General features: G+C 41.9%; 1 protein-coding gene across 2 annotated transcripts in view; it reads right to left on the minus strand.

Moving 5' to 3' along the window:
• The window catches only part of cep135 (centrosomal protein 135), a 58,478-nt gene extending 39,257 nt beyond the window's left edge, over positions 1-19,221 (minus strand). For both annotated transcript variants that reach the window (XM_060917493.1, XM_060917491.1), the window contains exons 1-9: positions 18,934-19,221; positions 15,885-16,018; positions 15,519-15,709; positions 15,239-15,406; positions 8,368-8,512; positions 8,101-8,185; positions 7,855-7,983; positions 6,478-6,693; positions 824-889 (exon numbers count right to left, since the gene is read on the minus strand). In XM_060917493.1, coding sequence (XP_060773476.1) covers positions 824-889; positions 6,478-6,693; positions 7,855-7,983; positions 8,101-8,185; positions 8,368-8,512; positions 15,239-15,406; positions 15,519-15,709; positions 15,885-15,997 — 1,113 coding nt within the window. In that variant the 5' untranslated portion in view covers positions 15,998-16,018; positions 18,934-19,221. The remainder of the gene's footprint in view (positions 1-823; positions 890-6,477; positions 6,694-7,854; positions 7,984-8,100; positions 8,186-8,367; positions 8,513-15,238; positions 15,407-15,518; positions 15,710-15,884; positions 16,019-18,933) is intronic.
• Between the last annotated feature and the right edge of the window lie 824 nt (positions 19,222-20,045).

Consider the following 20,045-nt stretch of genomic DNA (forward strand, 5'->3'; position numbering starts at 1 on the left):
AATCTTTTGATGATATTATACACTGTAGATGATATGTTCAAACTCTTTGCAATTTTACACTGTCGAACTCCTTTCTGATATTGCTCCACTATTTGTCGGCGCAGAATTAGGGGGATTGGTGATCCTCTTCCCATCTTTACTTCTGAGAGCCGCTGCCACTCCAAGATGCTCTTTTTATACCCAGTCATGTTAATGACCTATTGCCAATTGACCTAATGAGTTGCAATTTGGTCCTCCAGCTGTTCCTTTTTTGTACCTTTAACTTTTCCAGCCTCTTACTGCCCCTGTCCCAACTTTTTTGAGATGTGTTGCTGTCATGAAATTTCAAATGAGCCAATATTTGGCATGAAATTTCAAAATGTCTCACTTTCGACATTTGATATGTTGTCTATGTTCTACTGTGAATACAATATCAGTTTTTGAGATTTGTAAATTATTGCATTCCGTTTGTATTTACAATTTGTACTTTGTCCCAACTTTTTTGGAATCGGGGTTGTAGTACATGGCTTATAGCCGACGAGGTGCGTGCTCATGTACAACTCGATTTTGTGGAATAACTTTGAGCATTTAGCTGATGCTCAAAGTGAATTACACTGAGATACATTTGAACAGTTTGCTCAAGGGCCCAACAACGGCAGCTTAGTGGTGATCGCTCATTGATCTCATGATCTTCTGATCCGCTTAACCTCTGAGCTACCTTTGCCCTATTCTTATTTAGACCGCAGACATTAGCCTTCGATATTGCAACAGGTGACTAATTTAACAACCCTTATCACATGACAATGTTTTGGACAGCAGAGTTACAGAAGCCTGTAATATGTACCTGTCTTAAGTTAGAAATGACCTCTTCCAGTTCTTCTATACGTCTGTGGAGCCGCTGAATCTCTTTCTGTAAACAGAGTCATGGGCATCATGAGCAGAGCAGCAATGCGTTCATACAATGTGTATTGTTTAACAATCCCAAATTACATAGAGATAAATAGGCTTTGCTCTGTAACAGTTTAGCCCTGCTGCTGTGGTTATGAAGTGCTGAGATGTAAGAAGTATAAACGTAAACACCTGCGCAACCCATACACATTCAGCTCCAAAATTATTGGCACTCTTGGATATAATGATTAAAGCGGAGCTCCCGATAAGCGTGTAAGCAAAAATATTTGCAAGGGCACAAAATCAACCTCAACAGAATAATAATAATAATAATAATAATAATAATAATAATGGGTGGCACGGTGGTGTAGTGGTGAGCGCTGTCGCCTCACAGCAAGAAGGTCCGGGTTTGAGCCCCGGGGCCGGCGAGGGCCTTTCTGTGCAGAGTTTGCATGTTCTCCCCGTGTCCGTGTGGGTTTCCTCCGGGTGCCCCGGTTTCCCCCACAGTCCAAAGACATGCAGGTTAGGTTAACTGGTGACTCTAAATTGACCGTAGGTGTGAATGTGAGTGTGAATGGTTGTCTGTGTCTATGTGTCAGCCCTGTGATGACCTGGCGACTTGTCCAGGGTGTACCCCGCCTCTCGCCCGTAGTCAGCTGGGATAGGCTCCAGCTTGCCTGCGACCCTGTAGAACAGGATAAAGCGGCTACAGATAATGAGATGAGATAATAATATAGCATAGGAGCCATCGAACTGTGTAGTGTGGTGTATTTCGCATCGATAAATTTCTACATTGTCACTGACAGTGACACAATAATGAGATATACAGTACCAGTCAAAAGTTTGGAAACACCTTCAAATTCAATGTTTTTTCTTTATTTTAATTAACTAAAAGACACTTTGTGTCTTAAAGTAATGACTGACTGTTATTTCTCTTTACTTAGTTGAGTGGTTCTTGACATAATATGGATTACTACAGTTGTCGAAAAGGGCTATTTACTGTATTTTTATTATTTACTCTTTACTGGTTGATGGTGTCAAATCCATTAAGAAGGCAAGAAATTCCATTTTTGTCAAGACACACCTGTTAATTGAGAAGCATTCCAGGTGACTACCTCATGAAGCTGATTCAGTTAATGCCAATAGTGTGCAAAACTGTTATCAAGGTAAATAGTGACGACTTTGAAGAATCTAAAAGATGAAATGTTTTTTTAAAACACTTTTTTTTTTGTTTACCATATAATTCCATATGTTATTTCATAGTTTTGATGAGTTCAGTATTGTTCTACAATGTAGGGGAAAAAAAATAAATAAATAAAAACATCGAATTTGAAGGTGTTTCCAAACTTTTGACTGGTACTGTACATCACAGTGTGAATACATATTTATTCCTTTCTTTGACACCGTATGTCATGAGCCAGAAACAACACTACAACATTTATTATGGTGTGACTCTGCTGGGTGTCTGGTGGACAGCAGTGAACCAGCACTTTCACTTTACATCATTACTACATAGTATAGTAAATATTACCAGACATAAGAACTAATCGATATCAATCTACAGTACTTTTAGATTATCTAAAACAAAGGAAACATGCTCATAATTGCTACTGAACTATGCAGTAATTATGTTTACAAGAGTGTGCAGAGTATCCTCCGGTTAAAAAAACAAAACAAAAAACATGCAATGCAAAGATAGGTTGCCCGCTATGAAACAAACAAACAAACAAACAAACAAACAAACAAACAAACAAACAAACGCTATGGATAAAAACCTTCGGATAAAAAAAAAAAAAACCTACTGGAAAACATACTTCTCGACCGAATGCAATGTCTCCAATGGCTCCAAGGGTTATGCCACACTCACAACCCACCGTAAGTGTTTTGGACACGCACGAGTCACAGGGTTTGGTAGTTTGCAGTCGTGCTGCAGGGTCACGGTAAACACGGGGGAAAGTGTGGGGGAGGAGTACGGGCAAAGTACTTGTCAAGTACAGGTTGCATTCGGCAGAGGATAAGAGAGAGGAAGTGATTGGGAAAAGATGGGACAGAGGCCGCCGCCTCGCGTTCTGACATCGGTATTCTTGTATTAGCAAAGCCAATATCGCTTCGTGCTGCTCCTCAGCTTCTATTATCTGCCTATAAAGGTCCAACTCCTTCAGTCGTTGCAGCAGTATAGCGACAGCCATCTTCTTCTCTTCTACAATGCTACACGCTATATAATTAGTTCCTTCCCCAATATATATACCCCGAGCCTTGCCCATCGTGTCGTGTGCGGGTCGCATGCGCTGCGTGCATGCCACACATAGGGGTAGAAAGTGAGATGTACTTCTGTCTTGAGGGCCACAGAAATAACAAGTGTGGAATACTTGTATAGTACTTCTGAGGCACGTCACTCGTACAATGACCGTGCGTCACTCGTACGTCTTACTGTCATCGCAAAAAGCCCCAACTAGCCGTGCTGCTGACTTAGTTCAGGCGCACAAAAGGAGTGCGGGTCCTGTACGTAGTATATGCGTTCTTGATTTTTCACAAGAGCCGTAGAATTTGCATGTGCAGGACCAAAAGTCTCCACGGCCAGTCTGCGACCTTCTACGGCACTGAACACACGCAAGTGTCGCGCAAGTCTCAAGCACGGTTTTGCCAAATTTTTTATCGTAGACTGCCTGTAGTAGCACGTACGGCAGGTTGTGAGTGTGGTTTTAGAGCTGCAGTCTTGATATTTCAAACCTGATATGTCAAACAGTTGTCTGGTTACAACTGTCAATTATCCAACAAGCTAGTGGACTAATAAAATGGTTTTAACTAGTTTTATATGAAACCGTCGTGAATATTTTCCATAAAATGCGTTAGTAAATAATCCGACGTTTTTTTTTAAAAAGCAAATTAAAAATAAGCGCTGGATAAAAACCCATCTATCTTATGCAAATAAAGATACAAATTTTGTTGTCCAGTGGTCAAATGTTTATGAGAGAGGTTGCCTTGCACTTATGATCGGGTTCCCTTTGGTGGTACATGTATGTTGTTTGTATGTAAGTACGGATGGATGGACATTGTACAGTTGCAAAAGTTATCAAAAAAATCAGGTTGCTGTATTAAGTATGGAGCTTTGCTCTGTGCGCTATGTGCTTGGGGAGTTCCACTATTATGAAAAACTTTTTTCTTTTTTTTTTGTGGTTGGTTTTGTCTCACACTGAAAATATGGGAGAAATCTACCTCTCCAAGTTTATTACCACATTCCCTTTAAAAAAGTGTCACAGTTATTGGCACCCCAGATTTCGCACTGTGTTCAACTTAACAGCACTGAGGTTTCCCCTATAACCCTGATGAGATCTAACAATTTTCCTCATTACCTAATTTCTCCAGATCCTCTACTATGGATTCTTCTCTTTAGTTCACCTCACCGGTTTTCAAATGGTTTAGGTTAGGGAGCTGGGGTAGCCATGTCAAAAGCTTGATTCTGTGGTATTAAACTATTTTTCATGTGGATTTGGAGGAGCTGAAGACAAGTTCAATATCATGCTAACTGAATGAAATATATCTGATATTCCATGAAAAAAGCCAGCCAATATTATTATTATTATACATACACATCCGATGGAACATTATACATTTTAGGGGCGGCACGGTGGTGTAGTGGTTAGCGCTGTTGCCTCACAGCAAGAAGATCAGGGTTCGAGCCCCGTGGCCGGCGAGGGCCTTTCTGTGTGGAGTTTGCATGTTCTCCCCGTGTCCGCGTGGGTTTCCTCCGGGTGCTCCGGTTTCTCCCACAGTCCAAAGACATGCAGGTTAGGTTAACTGGTGACTCTAAATTGACCGTAGGTGTGAATGTGAGTGTGAATGGTTGTCTGTGTCTATGTGTCAGCCCTGTGATGACCTGGCGACTTGTCCAGGGTGTACCCCGCCTTTCGCCCATAGTCAGCTGGGATAGGCTCCAGCTCGCCCGCGACCCTGTAGAACAGGATAAAGCGGCTAGAGATAATGAGATGAGATGAGAGATTATAGATTTTACAAAAAGTTTGTTTATAAATTGTCTCAGTCGTTCGCTCGCACGGAAATTTTATGTGTAATACGTATCATATGGCATTTTCAATTCACTGCGACCGTTTACTGTGGGTGCCACCGGCGAACAAAGAAATGCACGGCAGAAAACTTTCTCACTGAATATTCACATCGGCTCCAACATGTGACGTCATGTTGTCTTGACAATTATGCAATATCGTAAAGCATATTGCACACTCAGTCTCCATTGGGTAGAGTGTGGGCATACACATAGGAAGAGTGATATGCTAACAATATTGCATACTATCAAACCAAATGAATGAAACCCCCAAGAAGGGAATAGAATACATATATGTTATTTACCAGCTGGGAGGTCCATATCGTGAAATATCGTGACCGAGGTCTTGAAAGTACTGACTGAGGCCCTCTGGGCTGAGGTCAGTATTCAAGGCCGAGGTCACGGTATTTCACCATACGAACCGACCTTAAGCTGGTAAATAATATATTTATTTTTTTCTTTACCAAATTCTAACAGAAAACGAGAGCTCCTGAAAGGGAAAACCGAGCCGAGCCGCCATTTTGAATCCTCATTCACGGCTGTAATGCAAATGGCTTCCTCCTCAGTATACAAGTGCACTTCCATGGCAGGAAAAAAACTACATTTTGCCGCCTGTGTAGTCCCCATTTATACAAAATTGAGTCATTCAGGATTCAGCCATGTTTTTGCTTGGTGTTAGCAACAGTTACAGGTTTTTAGCTTTCTCCTGCAATGTTTTTTTTTATTTCTTCTTCCTCAGGGTAGTAAAACTCGCTTTCGCTGTGAACACTGTCATTATTGCTACCCATGCTGTAAAATTAATGCTATTCTCCTGAGAAATGCGAAAAAAATGTTGACAAAAATTGCTACGATGTTTGTTGTTGTGAATGAGCGAGTCGCCAGAGGTCCATAACCGGGGTCCGTATTGTAGGATACGGACCCACTCACCAGCCAATCAGAGCACAGGATTTGATGGAAACCAGACCGCGAAAAAAATGTTTTTATTCCATCAAAAATGTGTCCTGTATGTAGAATAATTTCTGATATTTTACTCTGATGACGCCACTCCCAGTATTTTTCCGATGACTGGATGTGCGTTGTCTACATGGTGAACCGGTTCAAAATTAAAATTCTTTTGATTAACTTGTATATATTTTTCGTGGATGTGTCCATATAATATAAAGAACATAACATGGTTACATGAAGATACGAAGTTTATCTTCTTGTGTTGAAAATATTTTCACTCGTTTGCTTCGCTCACTCGTGAATATATTCATCACTCGAAGATAAACTTCATATCTTCACATAAGTGTGTAATATCCTCCCTCTCTCTTACATATACACATATATATATATATATATTTGGAACATGCTTCAATTACAACTTTTCATATAAATTGGGGTGAAAATGATGGCAATGTGGTTCAGTCTAAATTTCCTTCAATGAAAATTTATATTTCTCATAATTTTTAAATGAGAGATCAATCTAACGAACCATAAACATTTGTTCATAACTGCCTCTAAATAAATTCCAGTGACATCATAGAGCTACATGCTTGAGGATTCCTTACTTTGGCCTCCTGCAGCTCCATGTCTGCCGTCTCCAACACCATCTCTTTGTCTCTCTCTAATTGCTGTGCGAGCTGATCTATCTGGGTGAGCTCACTGCACAGCTCCTGGTTCCTGGCACTCAGGTCGGCCACTTCACTGGAAACAGTCTTCTTCTTCTGTTGGAGTCCGTCCACCTTCTGCTCCAGAGTCCTGTTTGTCTCTTGCAGGTACTCAATCTTAGAGAGAGAAAGAGAGAGAGAGAGAGAGAGAGAGAGAGAGAGAGAAATTTCCTTAGATAACTAAGACTGGACAATTAAATGATGCTCTTAATGACGAGACCTTATGAAACTGAGTACCTTCTTTGAGGTTCTTGCAGTTTGCTACACAGCTTAAACATATGCTGATAAACTATGACATGTCAGTGTGCTTTATCTGGTTAAAACCAAGTCCTTAGAGCATCACAGAAGAAAGTGACACCAAAACATCGTGCTCTCAGTGGAGCTGTCCACAGGTTATTTTAGCAGGTAGGGGTGGGAGGTGTAATGACAAATGTGGCACACCTGAGCCCTGTTGTTGCACTTATATTTATGTGAACATTTCCTCTATGTCATTCTCCCTGAGCACTGAGAGGAGGGTGTGTGTGTATGTGTGTGTGTGTGTGTGTGTGCGCGCCTGTGTACATGAGGCGAACAAAAGAAAAACCAGAAGGAAAAAAACAGAAACATAATAAATACGTTTTGTACAAAGTTTAATGCTACAGTGACGACATTACTACTTTATCAATTATATGAGCCCAAATATAGAGCTCATGATCTGCTGTGTTTTCGAAGAGCCATTCTGTTAAGATTGCTACAGCTATAGTTTCCTGCAAATGTGAACAAATCACACCTACAAGAATTCCTTTTACAGGAAGAGCATTAATTCAATATCAGAATAACAGATGCGTTCATGATAACACAATGGCGTTAGCTTAGGCTCACTATCATACTATTTTCACGTATAATTTAGTAGGATAGTAATTTGAGGCTTTCTGTTCTGATATCTTATTTAGGAGGGTAAGACTTCGTAGGATAGTAAGCAGCTGCAAATAATATCATATTATTCTGGCATGGATATTCATACAGTACTATGAGATGCTGTATCTGATGACATACTCTGTGTGTGTGTGTGTGTGTGTGTGTGTGTGTGTGTGTGTGGGGTTTAAACAAAAGAGGAAAAATTTCACTTTTATTACCACCTCTTGGCCAAAAGCAATCTCATTCCTTTGAACACAAAATGGTGAATCAGGAGATCATGCAAGCTAATACAAGTTAATAAGACCTTAAATCTCCTTCTGCATGCAAAGTAAACAATCCAGTTTACATGTCAAAATGTTCAGTACACATGCTATTAGTCACCTGTAAGTTTAAGTGAGCAATGAGCTTTTCGTTACTGATGTTCTGAGCCTCCAGAGAGATGACATCGTATGGCCGTCCTCCATCCAGAGCCCGATTCAGGCGCTCGATCTCTTTATCTCGTTCCTCTACCTATGCAAGTAGCCAAACAAACAAAATTTCTATTGCAAATTTGCTTGGTTTTTAAGGTATTGCGGTTTGCAATTTCAGACGTTGTCATTTTTCAGTTCCCATAAACATCAAGCACACCTGAGCGTTGAAGTGCTTGATTCCCCCCTGGGCTCTCTCTAGATCTAACTTCAGTGCTGTCACTTCTTGCTGCAGCTCCTGAATCCTAAAACAAACAGCAGACCTCAATCACGCAAAACAAGTTATAAGCAATCAATCAATCAATCAATCAATCAATCAAGAAAGAAAGAAAGAAAGAAAGAAAGAGCACACCTGAAAGAAGAAAAACAAATCTGATTATGTCCTTCATAACTGGTTATCTAGCTATTGTAATAAGCCCTCTCATACCTGGTGTCAGCCACCTGGAGGAGGTCAGCAATGTACGGGTCATCAGGCCTTGCCACAGCTGGAGAAGAGAGGCCATGAGAGGCAGGAAGGAGCTCATCTATTTGCATCCGCTGGCGTCTGAAAGGGATTGGCCTCTTCTTCCCTCCTGTTCAATCAAAATAAAGCACACATTCATAACATCATATCATCTTATAACTGAGCAGTAGAAACTAAGAGGTTACGATTCTATGCTAACTGAACTACTGTTAGCTGGCTAATTTGCAGACACACACACACACACACACACACACACACACAAAAAAAAAAACAACCCTGCCCCATTCCATGCCTTTAGAGATGACTGTGACACTACGTTCAGACTGCAACCTGAAACGACCCATATCCGATTTGTTGTGAAATCCGATTTTTTTGTTAGGCCGTTCACATTACCAATTATATGAGACTTGTATGCGATCTCCAATATGAACGGAAAACGACCCAAAAGTGTCCCGCATGCGCAAATTGACACGTAATAAGCACATCTACGTAATACGTAAACAAAAAAAAGCGCACTCTTCAAGTTTAATGATTTCTTTTTTTTTTTGTTTGTTTGTTTAATTATCTGGTTAGTGTTAAAGTGTGAGGTCTCGTGTGTGTTTTTGTTTCCGAACTGAAATGAAAACGTGTAGCCTGGTAACGAGGGTTGACTCCTAAATGTCTCTCTAATTTCTATATAAGTGCACTACATGTTACTAGGAAGTAATGGATTTTTAAACTCTATATAGTGCACTCGAGCTTCAGTAGGCAGTCATTTGGGATACGGCCGCTGTATTACCAAACTCTTAATTCAGGCTTAATAATTTGCACATATTTATTTCGTCATATTAATAAACTTTTTCTACATTTTTATAAATATTTATTTAGATTGTTTATAGCCAGCTGAATTCTGCAACTTCTCTCAGCGCTGGCTCAAGGTGCAGAAACACCAGTGCAGTTTGCGATGGAGATGAGGCGAGACCTGGCGATGTGGTTTTTGTGGCGGCGGCGGAACTCACACAATAATCTGATTAATGTGGGCAGCAGACTAATGAGACCGAAGGTGTCAAATTACTGGAAATTTCCAGAACAATCTTATAATCTTGTAATACAGGATGGTTTAAGTTATAAATCAGTTATAGAAACTGTTTTATTTAATCAGGCTAACAGATCAACATCCAGGTCCCTACCAAATCCACCATTATCTTGATCAATTCTATAAAAGTCTATTTAAATTCTGAAAACTGTACAAATGTTGTTGTTTTCCACCAAAGAGGCGGGATTAGCCAACGCAGAATAGTGACGTTTGTCTCTTGTTGATGACGTGTAGGTCGCATGAATGCAACCTGTCCGGTCAGACTGCAGTCGCATGTGAAAATATCGGATATGCATCGGATTTAGGACCACATATCCAAGCGGCCTGGGTCGCATGTGAAAAAATCGGATCTGTGTCGTTCAGATTGTCAATAACAAATCGGATACAGGTCGCATATGGGCAAAAAAATCGGATATGGGTCGTTTCAGGGTGCAGTCTGAACGTAGTCTTACATGAACTAACTCATGTCAGTCAGCAATTTTTGTTGATAAAGTCTTAAAATAACAGCTAACAGAGTTATTTGATCACATGACGTTCCAGTGTAGACAGCAGACGACTAGGTAATGTTTCAAACAGTACACTGAAACCCATTTTACAACAGATTCTGTAAGCATGCTGCTTGAGCATCACTGTGACACCACTTTGATATGCTCATTAAAAACTGCTGCAGTGTGATCGTGTGTGCCTCATTAGTTTTGATGTAAACAGACTTAAATGGCCATGTTGATTAAGACACATCAAAAGTGGTACAGCTGTGGTGCATGTGCAGCGCACATCCCGAGTCTGATGTGAAATGGGTTTTATGTTACAAATATTGTGCATGAAACATGGCACAATTGAGCACGGTAAATGATCACACATTACAGACCTACTGGAGCATTTAGGAACGTTTATAGCATTACATTTAAAGACAATGTACGGTCAAGTGAAAAAGTAAGTACACCCCATGAAATGTTCCTTTTAACATACACTATATTGCCAAAAGTATTTGCTCACCCATCCAAATTATCGGAATCAGGTGTTCCAATCACTTCCATGGCCACAGGTGTATAAAATCAAGCACCTAGGCATGCAGACTGTTTTTACAGTTTGGAGCTGGCCCCTTCCTCTTCCAACATGACTGTGCACCAGTGCACAAAGCAAGGTCCATAAAGACATGGATGACAGAGTCTGGTGTGGATGAACTTGACTGGCCTGCACAGAGTCCTGACCTCAACCCAACAGAACACCTTTGGGATGAATTAGAGCGGAGACTGAGAGCCAGCCCTTCTCGTCCAACAATCAGTGTGTGACCTCACAAATGCGCTTCTGGAAGAATGGTCAAAAATTCCCATAAACACACTCCTAAACCTTGTGGACAGGCTTCCCAGAAGAGTTGAAGCTGTTCTAACTGCAAAGGGTGGACCAACGTCATATTGAACCCTATGGATTAGGAATGGGATGTCACTTAAGCTCATATGTGAGTCAAGGCAGGTGAGCAAATACTTTTGGCAATATAGTGTATGTGGACAGATCAGTAGTTGATCTTCAGTAAAACAGAATGCATAGATAAATGTTATGTAATAGATTGAAAAATAATGAAATGTCTGTGTGGCAGCGGGGGCATGGTCTAGCATCGGTCTGTGACAGGAGGGCGGAGTCGGGGAAGTTAAGTGGCAGAATCATTACACCTGTTGTTAATTAATGTGTTTGTGTGTCTTCCCAGTGACCGCGCCCTATTTAAGGAGAGAGTGTGAGAGCAGAGGGAGCTCTCTTGACAACCAGACGGCTGATGTGTGTGCTTGCAACTGCAAATAAAAGAGAGTTTTGTGAGATCAGTTCTGTCCTGCCGTCGGGACAGCCGCCAGATGATCTTTCGCCAGCTCGATTGCCTGATCCAGCGACGCCGGGCGGTGGCACTGGACCCACTCTGCGGTTCCCGCTGGTAGACGCGCGACGAACTGTTCCAGTACCACCTGGTCGATGAGTCCCTCGGCGTCGCAGCTGTCGGCCCTCAACCACTGCTAGCAGGCGTCCCGGAGTTGCTGGCCAAACGCGAACAGCCGGCCGACTTCCTCCAAGCGCAGAGCGCGGAAACGCTGATGTTGTTGCTCCGGGGTGTGTCCCACCCACTGGAGGACGGCCCGGCGAAGGTCTGCGTAGGCCAGCCGGCGGTCGGCGGGGAGCTGTAGCGTGGCCAGCTGCGCCTCTCCCGTTAGCAGGGGGAGGAGGCGCGCCGCGCGCTGTTCCACCAGCCACCCCGAGGTCTCTGCTACCTGCTCAAAGAGCGTGAAGAATGCCTCAGGGTCGTCCTGCGGGCCCATCTTCGTGAGGGGGGAAGGCCCCACGGCGGTGGAGATGGTGGACCCCGCCGACGCGAGGAGGTGCCGGAACGCCCGACGATCTTCCTGTTGCGCCAGCACCAGGGCCTCGAACCGTTGTTCTTGCTCCTTTCGGAGGGCGAGCAGCGCCTGGTGCTGGCTCTTTTGGGCCGTGGAGAGGGCGTGGATCAGGTCGGCAAAGGTGGAGGACTCCATGGGGCTGTTGTCTTCTGTGCTCGGATCCCGGGTTTCGGCACCACTGTAGCAGTCCATGTAGGTGGGTGGAGCACAGAAGGACGGCAGGACAGAACTGATCTCACAAAACTCTCTTTTATTTGCACTTTGCAGTTACAAACACACACTCAGACACACGCACACACATCAGCCGTCTGGTTGTCGAGAGAGCTCCCTCTGCTCTCACTCTCTCTCCTTAAATAGGGCGCGGTCACTGGGAAGACACACAAACACATTAATTAACAACAGGTGTAGTGATTCTGCCACTTAACTTCCCCGACTTCACCCTCCTGTCACAGACCGATGCTAGACCACGCCCCCGCTGCCACAGTCTGTCTGCAACCATGTCATTTGTATGCCATTTTTTTTCTGTTAAAAAAGTAAGCTCACCTCTGGCTTCAGTAACTGGTATTATTGCCCCCTTTGGCAGAAACAGCTTTAAGTAGGCGTTTCCTATAACTGTCTACCAGTCTCTGACATCTGCTGGGAGAAAATTCTGCCCACTCCCTCCAGGAAGAATTCTTTCAACTGCAGAATATTTGAGGAGTTTCTTGCATGTCCAGCATGTTTCAAATCCAACCATAACATTTAAATGGGATTCAGATCTGGGCTTTGACAAGGGCATTCCACAACCCTCTATTTCTTCCTTTTGATTCATTCCTTGGTGGATTTGCTTGTATGTGTTGGATCATTATCCTGTAGGAAGAACCCGTTCTTCAGCTTCAACTTTTTTTTTGACAAATGGCTTCACATTCTCATCAAGCAGTCTCTGCTCTGAAAGAGACTTCATAGTCGATTCTGTGACTGCAAGTTGGTCAGGCCCTGAGGCAGCAAAGCAGCCCCATGCCATAACATTTCCACCTCCATGTTTTAGAGTTGCTATGAGGTTCTTCAGATCAAATGTTGTCTTCATTTTTTGCCACACATGGCTTCTGGTACTGTTATCAAACAACTCTTTGACTCGTCTGTCCATAGCACATTGTTCCAGAAGGCCTGGTGCTTGCCTAGATATTCTTTAGCAAACTTTTTATCTTGCCCTGATGCTCCTTTTAGACAATAAAGGCTTAATGAAGGCTTAATAAAGGCTTACTCCTGGTGAACCTCACATGTAGGCCAAATTTGTACAGTCTCTTTCTAATAGTAGAAGCATGCTCTTTGACATCAATGATTGCAAGAGCTATCTGTAGATCCTTGTCTTGAAATTCTGGGGTTATTAAAGACTTCTTTTAGCATCTCGCAGTCTGTTCTGGGGTTAAATTTCCTGGGGCTGCCTGGCCTGGACAAGTTGGCAGTGGTTTTAAAACTTCTCCACTTGCAGATGATTTTCCAGCCAGTGGAATAATTTATCTTCTTTAACCCGCATCCCAGAATCACAAGCATCTACAACTTTCTTTCTGAAGGTCTCAGGGAGCTCTTTTGATCTCGGTACAATGATACCGCACACTCCAATAACAAAGAGCAAACAAGAGCAGATATCTGGAGTTTTAAATAAGACCAGTTTGTCCAAGATATTCTCTAACAGTGTTCTAATCATTAGCACCTGATTTCAGTTTGGAACATTTGAGGTTATGATATATTTAGGGGTGTGCTTACTTTTTTCCACACAGAAAAATTGCATTTCGGTTTATTTCAAATATATAACTCATGACAAGTATGTTGATTTTCACTTAAGTGTCAACTATTAATCAACATTGTTTAAATGAAGACCAGATATCTGTAGGTCCAAATATGTTGGGAAAAATTCTAAACTTCTTTTCTTGGGGTGTACTTACTTCTTCACAAGACTGTATATTCAAATTGAAGAGAATGTAATGATTATATATTAAGAGAATGTAATACTTATGTAATTGCATCGAATTAAGACTTGTTAAAGACGGGCAGATACACGGGCATAACAGAATTCTAAGGGCATTTGTTGGTGGAGTCAAACATTTACACTAAAAAGTTTTTTTTTTAAAAGATTGTTTTAATGAATTTTTCATTGAAAAGAATATGTAAATTAAACCACATACATATGTGTGTGTATATATATATATATATATATATATATATATATATATATATATATATATATATATATATCTCATTATCTCTAGCCGCTTTATCCTGTTCTACAGGGTCGCAGGCAAGCTGGAGCCTATCCCAGCTGACTACGGGCGAAAGGCGGGGTACACCCTGGACAAGTCGCCAGGTCATCACAGGGCTGACACATAGACACAGACAACCATTCACACTCACATTCACACCTACGGTCAATTTAGAGTCACCAGTTAACCTAACCTGCATGTCTTTGGACTGTGGGGGAAACCGGAGCACCCGGAGGAAACCCACGCGGACACGGGGAGAACATGCAAACTCCGCACAGAAAGGCCCTCGCCGGCCACAGGGCTCGAACCCGGACCTTCTTGCTGTGAGGCGACAGCGCTAACCACTACACCACCGTGCCGCCCCATACATATACATATATATATATATATATATATATAGATAGATAGATAGACAGACAGACAGACAGACAGATAGATAGATAGGGAGGGAGAGAGGGAGAGAGGGAGGGAGAGAGAGAGAGAATGTTTTGCTAAAAATTAGATTGAAACATGTATTCCACGGACCTCTTGTGGTCCGTAGCATAATTACAGTGAGTCTGCAGGAGTGCTTCTAAAAATATTTAACACAGATATGTGATATTTTCTGTTAAAAATACATTTTTAGGCCCATTAAATTTCAGAAGTCAGAGGCTTTTTAATTAACTTATATGCTTAGTTGTGCTCATTCGCAACTCTCTCACAACCCTTTTTAGCTTCTCATTCTGGAGTGATCTATGTTCACCGTGTTATTATTGCAAATATGTCCAAAACTGATGGGTTAAACAGACAAAAGACAATTCAGAGTGATCATCAAATTAAAGATAATGGTAGCAATACGTTAACATTTTACTGTTCACTCCAGGCTACAAAAACCTCCACATTCTGAAGCGTCTATATTCTGACTGATCAGCGAGCGTTACTCTAGGAGTCTACATCTGCAAGAAAAAGTCATTTGTTTGAGAACCACTTCTCTAATGAATGATGAGTAATGGTTGATACTGTACTACAACTCCAACTTCTTGTGCTTTACTAAACTATATAATATTTTACGTTGATGGCAGCAAACCAAACACAAGACAGCTTGGAACATTTGCTGAATGTGGTTGAAACGGTGTAGTAGGTAAGGCGTTTCATCCTACCTGGTGTCTGCACTACAGCCTGCATGTTCTTCTCTTGCAGCTGCTGAATGCGTTCGCTTTTGGCTTTGCTGTCCTTCTCCAGCGCACGGACCTTATGCACATACTGATTGTTGAGGAACTTTAGATCCGAGGTCTCGTGGTCCAGTTTCCTGATGAAAGCCTTTAGCTCTAGTCACATAAAAAATGGTACCATGAGAATTTCATAAATATACAGTGTAATAAACAACCAGGAAAATCCTGGATGTAGTATATGATGTGCTGCTGCTGGGAGTCTTCTAACCCCTAGTGGTTCGATCCTTTTCCTCCTTCAATTTGAGAAGCCCCAAGTGCAGTTCGTTGTTCTCTCGGACAAGCCGGGCATTTTCTGTCTTATATGGCTCCAGCAGAGCGTCAAGATTCCGACTCTCCTTTTCGGTTTTCCCAGCTGAGAGCTTGGCATTCCGAAGACTTTCGGTGGTGTGGACTAAATCACTGGCAAAGAAAACCCCACAAAATTAACACTAATGTACAACCAACTAAAGTAATAAACTAACAGATTTTAGACTAGAGCTTTCACAAATTTCACTTCTAAAAGAAAAGTCTGAAAAATCAAGACAGGCTGCCTGGATTGATCAAACATTAGAAATAATCATAAAAACCTACTTACCTAAAAAGCTTTTCAACCAAAGGCAATGACTCGATGCCTAACGGCTGCCTATAGCCCAACTGATCCAGACGTTTTCGGAGATTTATAAATTTCCGCTCTGCATTGGTACTCATGGTTACACTCTTAGCAGTGTTCTGTGGAAGTGCGTTCATTTTAATGGTAGTGGCAGTAAATCTTTAAAAGCATAATAAAGCGAAATAATTTAAATTCTGCACATCTCCACCCTGAATAATTCAGGCAAATGGATAGCAAGCATCAATACTCCTGACATTTCCTTTTAAGAACCAATAATGGGAGGGGGGGGGGGGGGGGGGGGGGTGTATTTTTGCCAATTTGCTTATAAACTGCTATCGGACAAAATGTGAACCTGTTAAAACTAAAACTATTAAAAACACCTGAAATCCAGCTATATGGTTACAGCAGAAGGTATGAGAAGAAATTAAGATAAACATGTGGCTGCCTGGAATAATTTGTCAGCTGAATTCTGGGGGAAAAAATCTGGTTTGACCCAAAATTAAGAAAACTCCAATAGATTTTGGAGCATGGCTGTGGGGATTTGTGCTCATTCAGCCACAAGGGCATTAGTGAGATCAGGCATTTATGCTGGTGAGGAGGTCTGGGGTGCAGTCAGTGTTTCAGTTCATCTCAAAGATGTTCAGTGGGGTTGAGGTCAGGGCTCTGAGAGCAGGATACTCGAGTTCTTCTGCTCCAACCTTGGCAAAGTATGCCTTCATGGAGTTTGCTTTGTGCACAGGTGCACTGTCATGCTGGAACAGGTTTGGGCCTCTTAGTTCCATCCATCCATCCATCCATCCATCCATCCATTATCTGTAGCCACTTATCCTGTTCTACAGGCATACTTGCCAACCCTCCCGATTTCGGCGGGAGGCTCCCGATTTTAGCCTCCATATCCCGCCTCCCGATCATATTTGTTAAAAACTGGTTAATCTCCCAGTTTTGGGAAATCCCTACCGCCAAGTTAAAAATACTCCCAATTATGTCCAATCAAAATCGTATAAGAAACACTGCTGATGTCAACTGATTTTTAACCTATCAGCAAACGGAACGACAGTCACTTCCGTAATGTAGGATTCACCTGGGCTGTCCGACATTTTTTACAAGCAGTCATTCATCACGGCCACTAAACCCAATACCAAAGGGCAAAAATATGAACGCAAATACCAGGTTGCATGGGAGAATGAATTTCCATGGATAAGCAAATGTTCGACCAGCCAGTTACACATTTTAAGATAAAGATACCTTAAATCAGAATATAATGGACATTTAAGTGTGAAATTAAACTAGTCTTCCATACCATTTCAGAAACAAACTGTACAACTTTTCAAGTGTTTAGTGAAATTTTGCATGACAGAGAATTTGTTTGATGAGTGTATTTGAATAGTGTGGTCGTGTCTTAGTGCTAATTTGAATTTATGTTTGAAAGTTTTAAGTGAAAGTTTACAAGTGAATTATCTGGAAAGCGATTGATTTTGATAGAGTTTTGAGGTTTTAAGTGCAAGATTACTCGTGAGTGTATTTTGGTAGGACTAAAATTTTGCATTCGAGTGAATTTCTTTCTGGAGTATATTTTGATAGTATGGTAGTATTTATACAGCCATTTTTAAATTTTGTTTGAAAACTTTCACTCAAAGTTTGCAAATGAGAAAATTCCTCTGATGCATTCCAATAGGATTTGGATAGGATTTCTAGTGCTTTTTAAAAATTCTGTTGGAAAGTGTTGCGTGAGAGAGATGCATTTTAGTAGTACTAAGACAGTGCAGTATTTATTTAATTGAGTTGTTACTATTTTGGTTAAATCTTATTAAAATTTAATTTATATATGATATAGTTCTCTGTATTTTTACATGAGCTTACACAAGGAAAACACATTTGATGCAATCCAATAATACTTTCATTCACTGTGACTATTTTAAGAAATTATAAACATTCTTCTAAAGCATCACTTGTGTTATTTTCTGTGGGTCTCTGTATGGATACAATATTCAGGCATGAGATTTTTCAGCTAGAAATCTGATTTAAGACTTCCCTTTCATTGTTATTATATTAAAATTCAAGACGAGTATTATTTCAGATTTTTCACTCTGAGCTCTCTCATCCCTGATGCATGAATCCCATAACCTATAGCAACGGATAGAACAATATCAACAATTCAAAAACTCTTTAATTGTATACATTTCAAATGGTTTGCCATTAATTGGGATCCACTGGTTTTATCATTTCAACCGCGCATCATATCCTCGTCCAATTGAAAATGTCGTTCACGCACTTTTCTCCCCCATGAGAATTTTGAAAAGTTGGCAAGTATGTACAGGGTCGCAGGCAAGCTGGAGCCTATCCCAGCTGACTACGGGCGAAAGGCGGGGTACACCCTGGACAAGTCGCCAGGTCATCACAGGGCTGACACATAGACACAGACAACCATTCACACTCACATTCACACCTACGGTCAATTTAGAGTCACCAGTTAACCTAACCTGCATGTCTTTGGACTGTGGGGGAAACCGGAGCACCCGGAGGAAACCCACGCAGACACGGGGAGAACATGCAAACTCCGCACAGAAAGGCCCTCGCCGGCCGCTGGACTCGAACCCAGGACCTTCTTGCTGTGAGGCGACAGCACTACCTGTTAGTTCCAGTAAAGGGAAATTATAAAGCTGTAAATCCACAGACATGCTGTATAATTGTGCGCTTCCAAATTTGCAACAGTTTGGGGAACAACCACATATGGGTGTCCACATACTTTTGGCTATAATGTATGTACATTAGATGGAAATGTCAAAATTTGGCCACAACATTGCCTCCAGTTTTCCGTCTTCCTCCAGTGCAGCAGCTTATTTACTAATGAAATAACTTTTAATGATCATTTCTGATGCCCACATTTACTTATTCACTTTAGAAATCATAGACATTTCCTCTTTTTGATGTACACAAGTATCCTGATACTAACCTACACTGTTTTCAATGTAACCGAATCTAGCGAGGAATATTCCTACCTTGATGATTAATTATATAAAGTTTAACCACTTACCCAGTAGTTTTATTTGTTGTTGTGTTTGTGTTATCCAGCTGTCAGCTAGCTGACTAGTTAGTGAGGTAGCAGCATAACGTACACTTTAGCATTTAGCTTGATGAGCTAGCTATGGACTCAGGAAAAGAACGCCATTTTCTGTTAAAATGTCGAACAGAAGTCTGGGCTTCTCTTTCTATTTTCACCCTTTTTTAAGCAAACACTATCACAATAAAGTGCAGAATTTTGACTGTTTTTTTTTCTTTGTAGCTAGCTATTCTGCAACTGATTTCCTTTTCAAGCTGTATGACTTCCGGTGGTGAGAAAGCTGTTTGAAAATGGCGCCCAACACGAAACAGAATTGCCATAGAAACGGCCATGGTGAACTAGCACCACCAGGCGGCTAAGCAAATCAACAAAAGACGTCAAGCTTTTAAAACCAGAACCGTTTTCATCTCATCTCATCTCATCATCTCTAGCCGCTTTATCCTGTTCTACAGGGTCGCAGGCAAGCTGGAGCCTATCCCAGCTGACTACGGGCGAAAGGCGGGGTACACCCTGGACAAGTCGCCAGGTCATCACAGGGCTGACACACAGACACAGACAACCATTCACACCTACGGTCAATTTAGAGTCACCAGTTAACCTAACCTGCATGTCTTTGGACTGTGGGGGAAACCGGAGCACCCGGAGGAAACCCACGCGGACACGGGGAGAACATGCAAACTCCACACAGAAAGGCCCTCGCCGGCCCCGGGGCTCGAACCCAGGACCTTCTTGCTGTGAGGCGACAGCGCTAACCACTACACCACCGTGCCGCCCAACCATGTTCATATTTTTTCTAAAGAAAAAAAAAATGTCTGGCCTCAAGAGCTATACTATATAGTAAAACTATGTGGACACCTGACCATCTCATCTCATCTCATTATCTCTAGCCGCTTTATCCTTCTACAGGGTCGCAGGCAAGCTGGAGCCTATCCCAGCTGACTACGGGCGAAAGGCGGGGTACACCCTGGACAAGTCGCCAGGTCATCACAGGGCTGACACATAGACACAGACAACCATTCACACTCACATTCACACCTACGGTCGATTTAGAGTCACCAGTTAACCTAACCTGCATGTCTTTGGAC

The sequence above is a fragment of the Neoarius graeffei genome, chromosome 3, assembly GCF_027579695.1.
Source record: "Neoarius graeffei isolate fNeoGra1 chromosome 3, fNeoGra1.pri, whole genome shotgun sequence".
Classification (NCBI taxonomy): domain Eukaryota; kingdom Metazoa; phylum Chordata; class Actinopteri; order Siluriformes; family Ariidae; genus Neoarius; species Neoarius graeffei.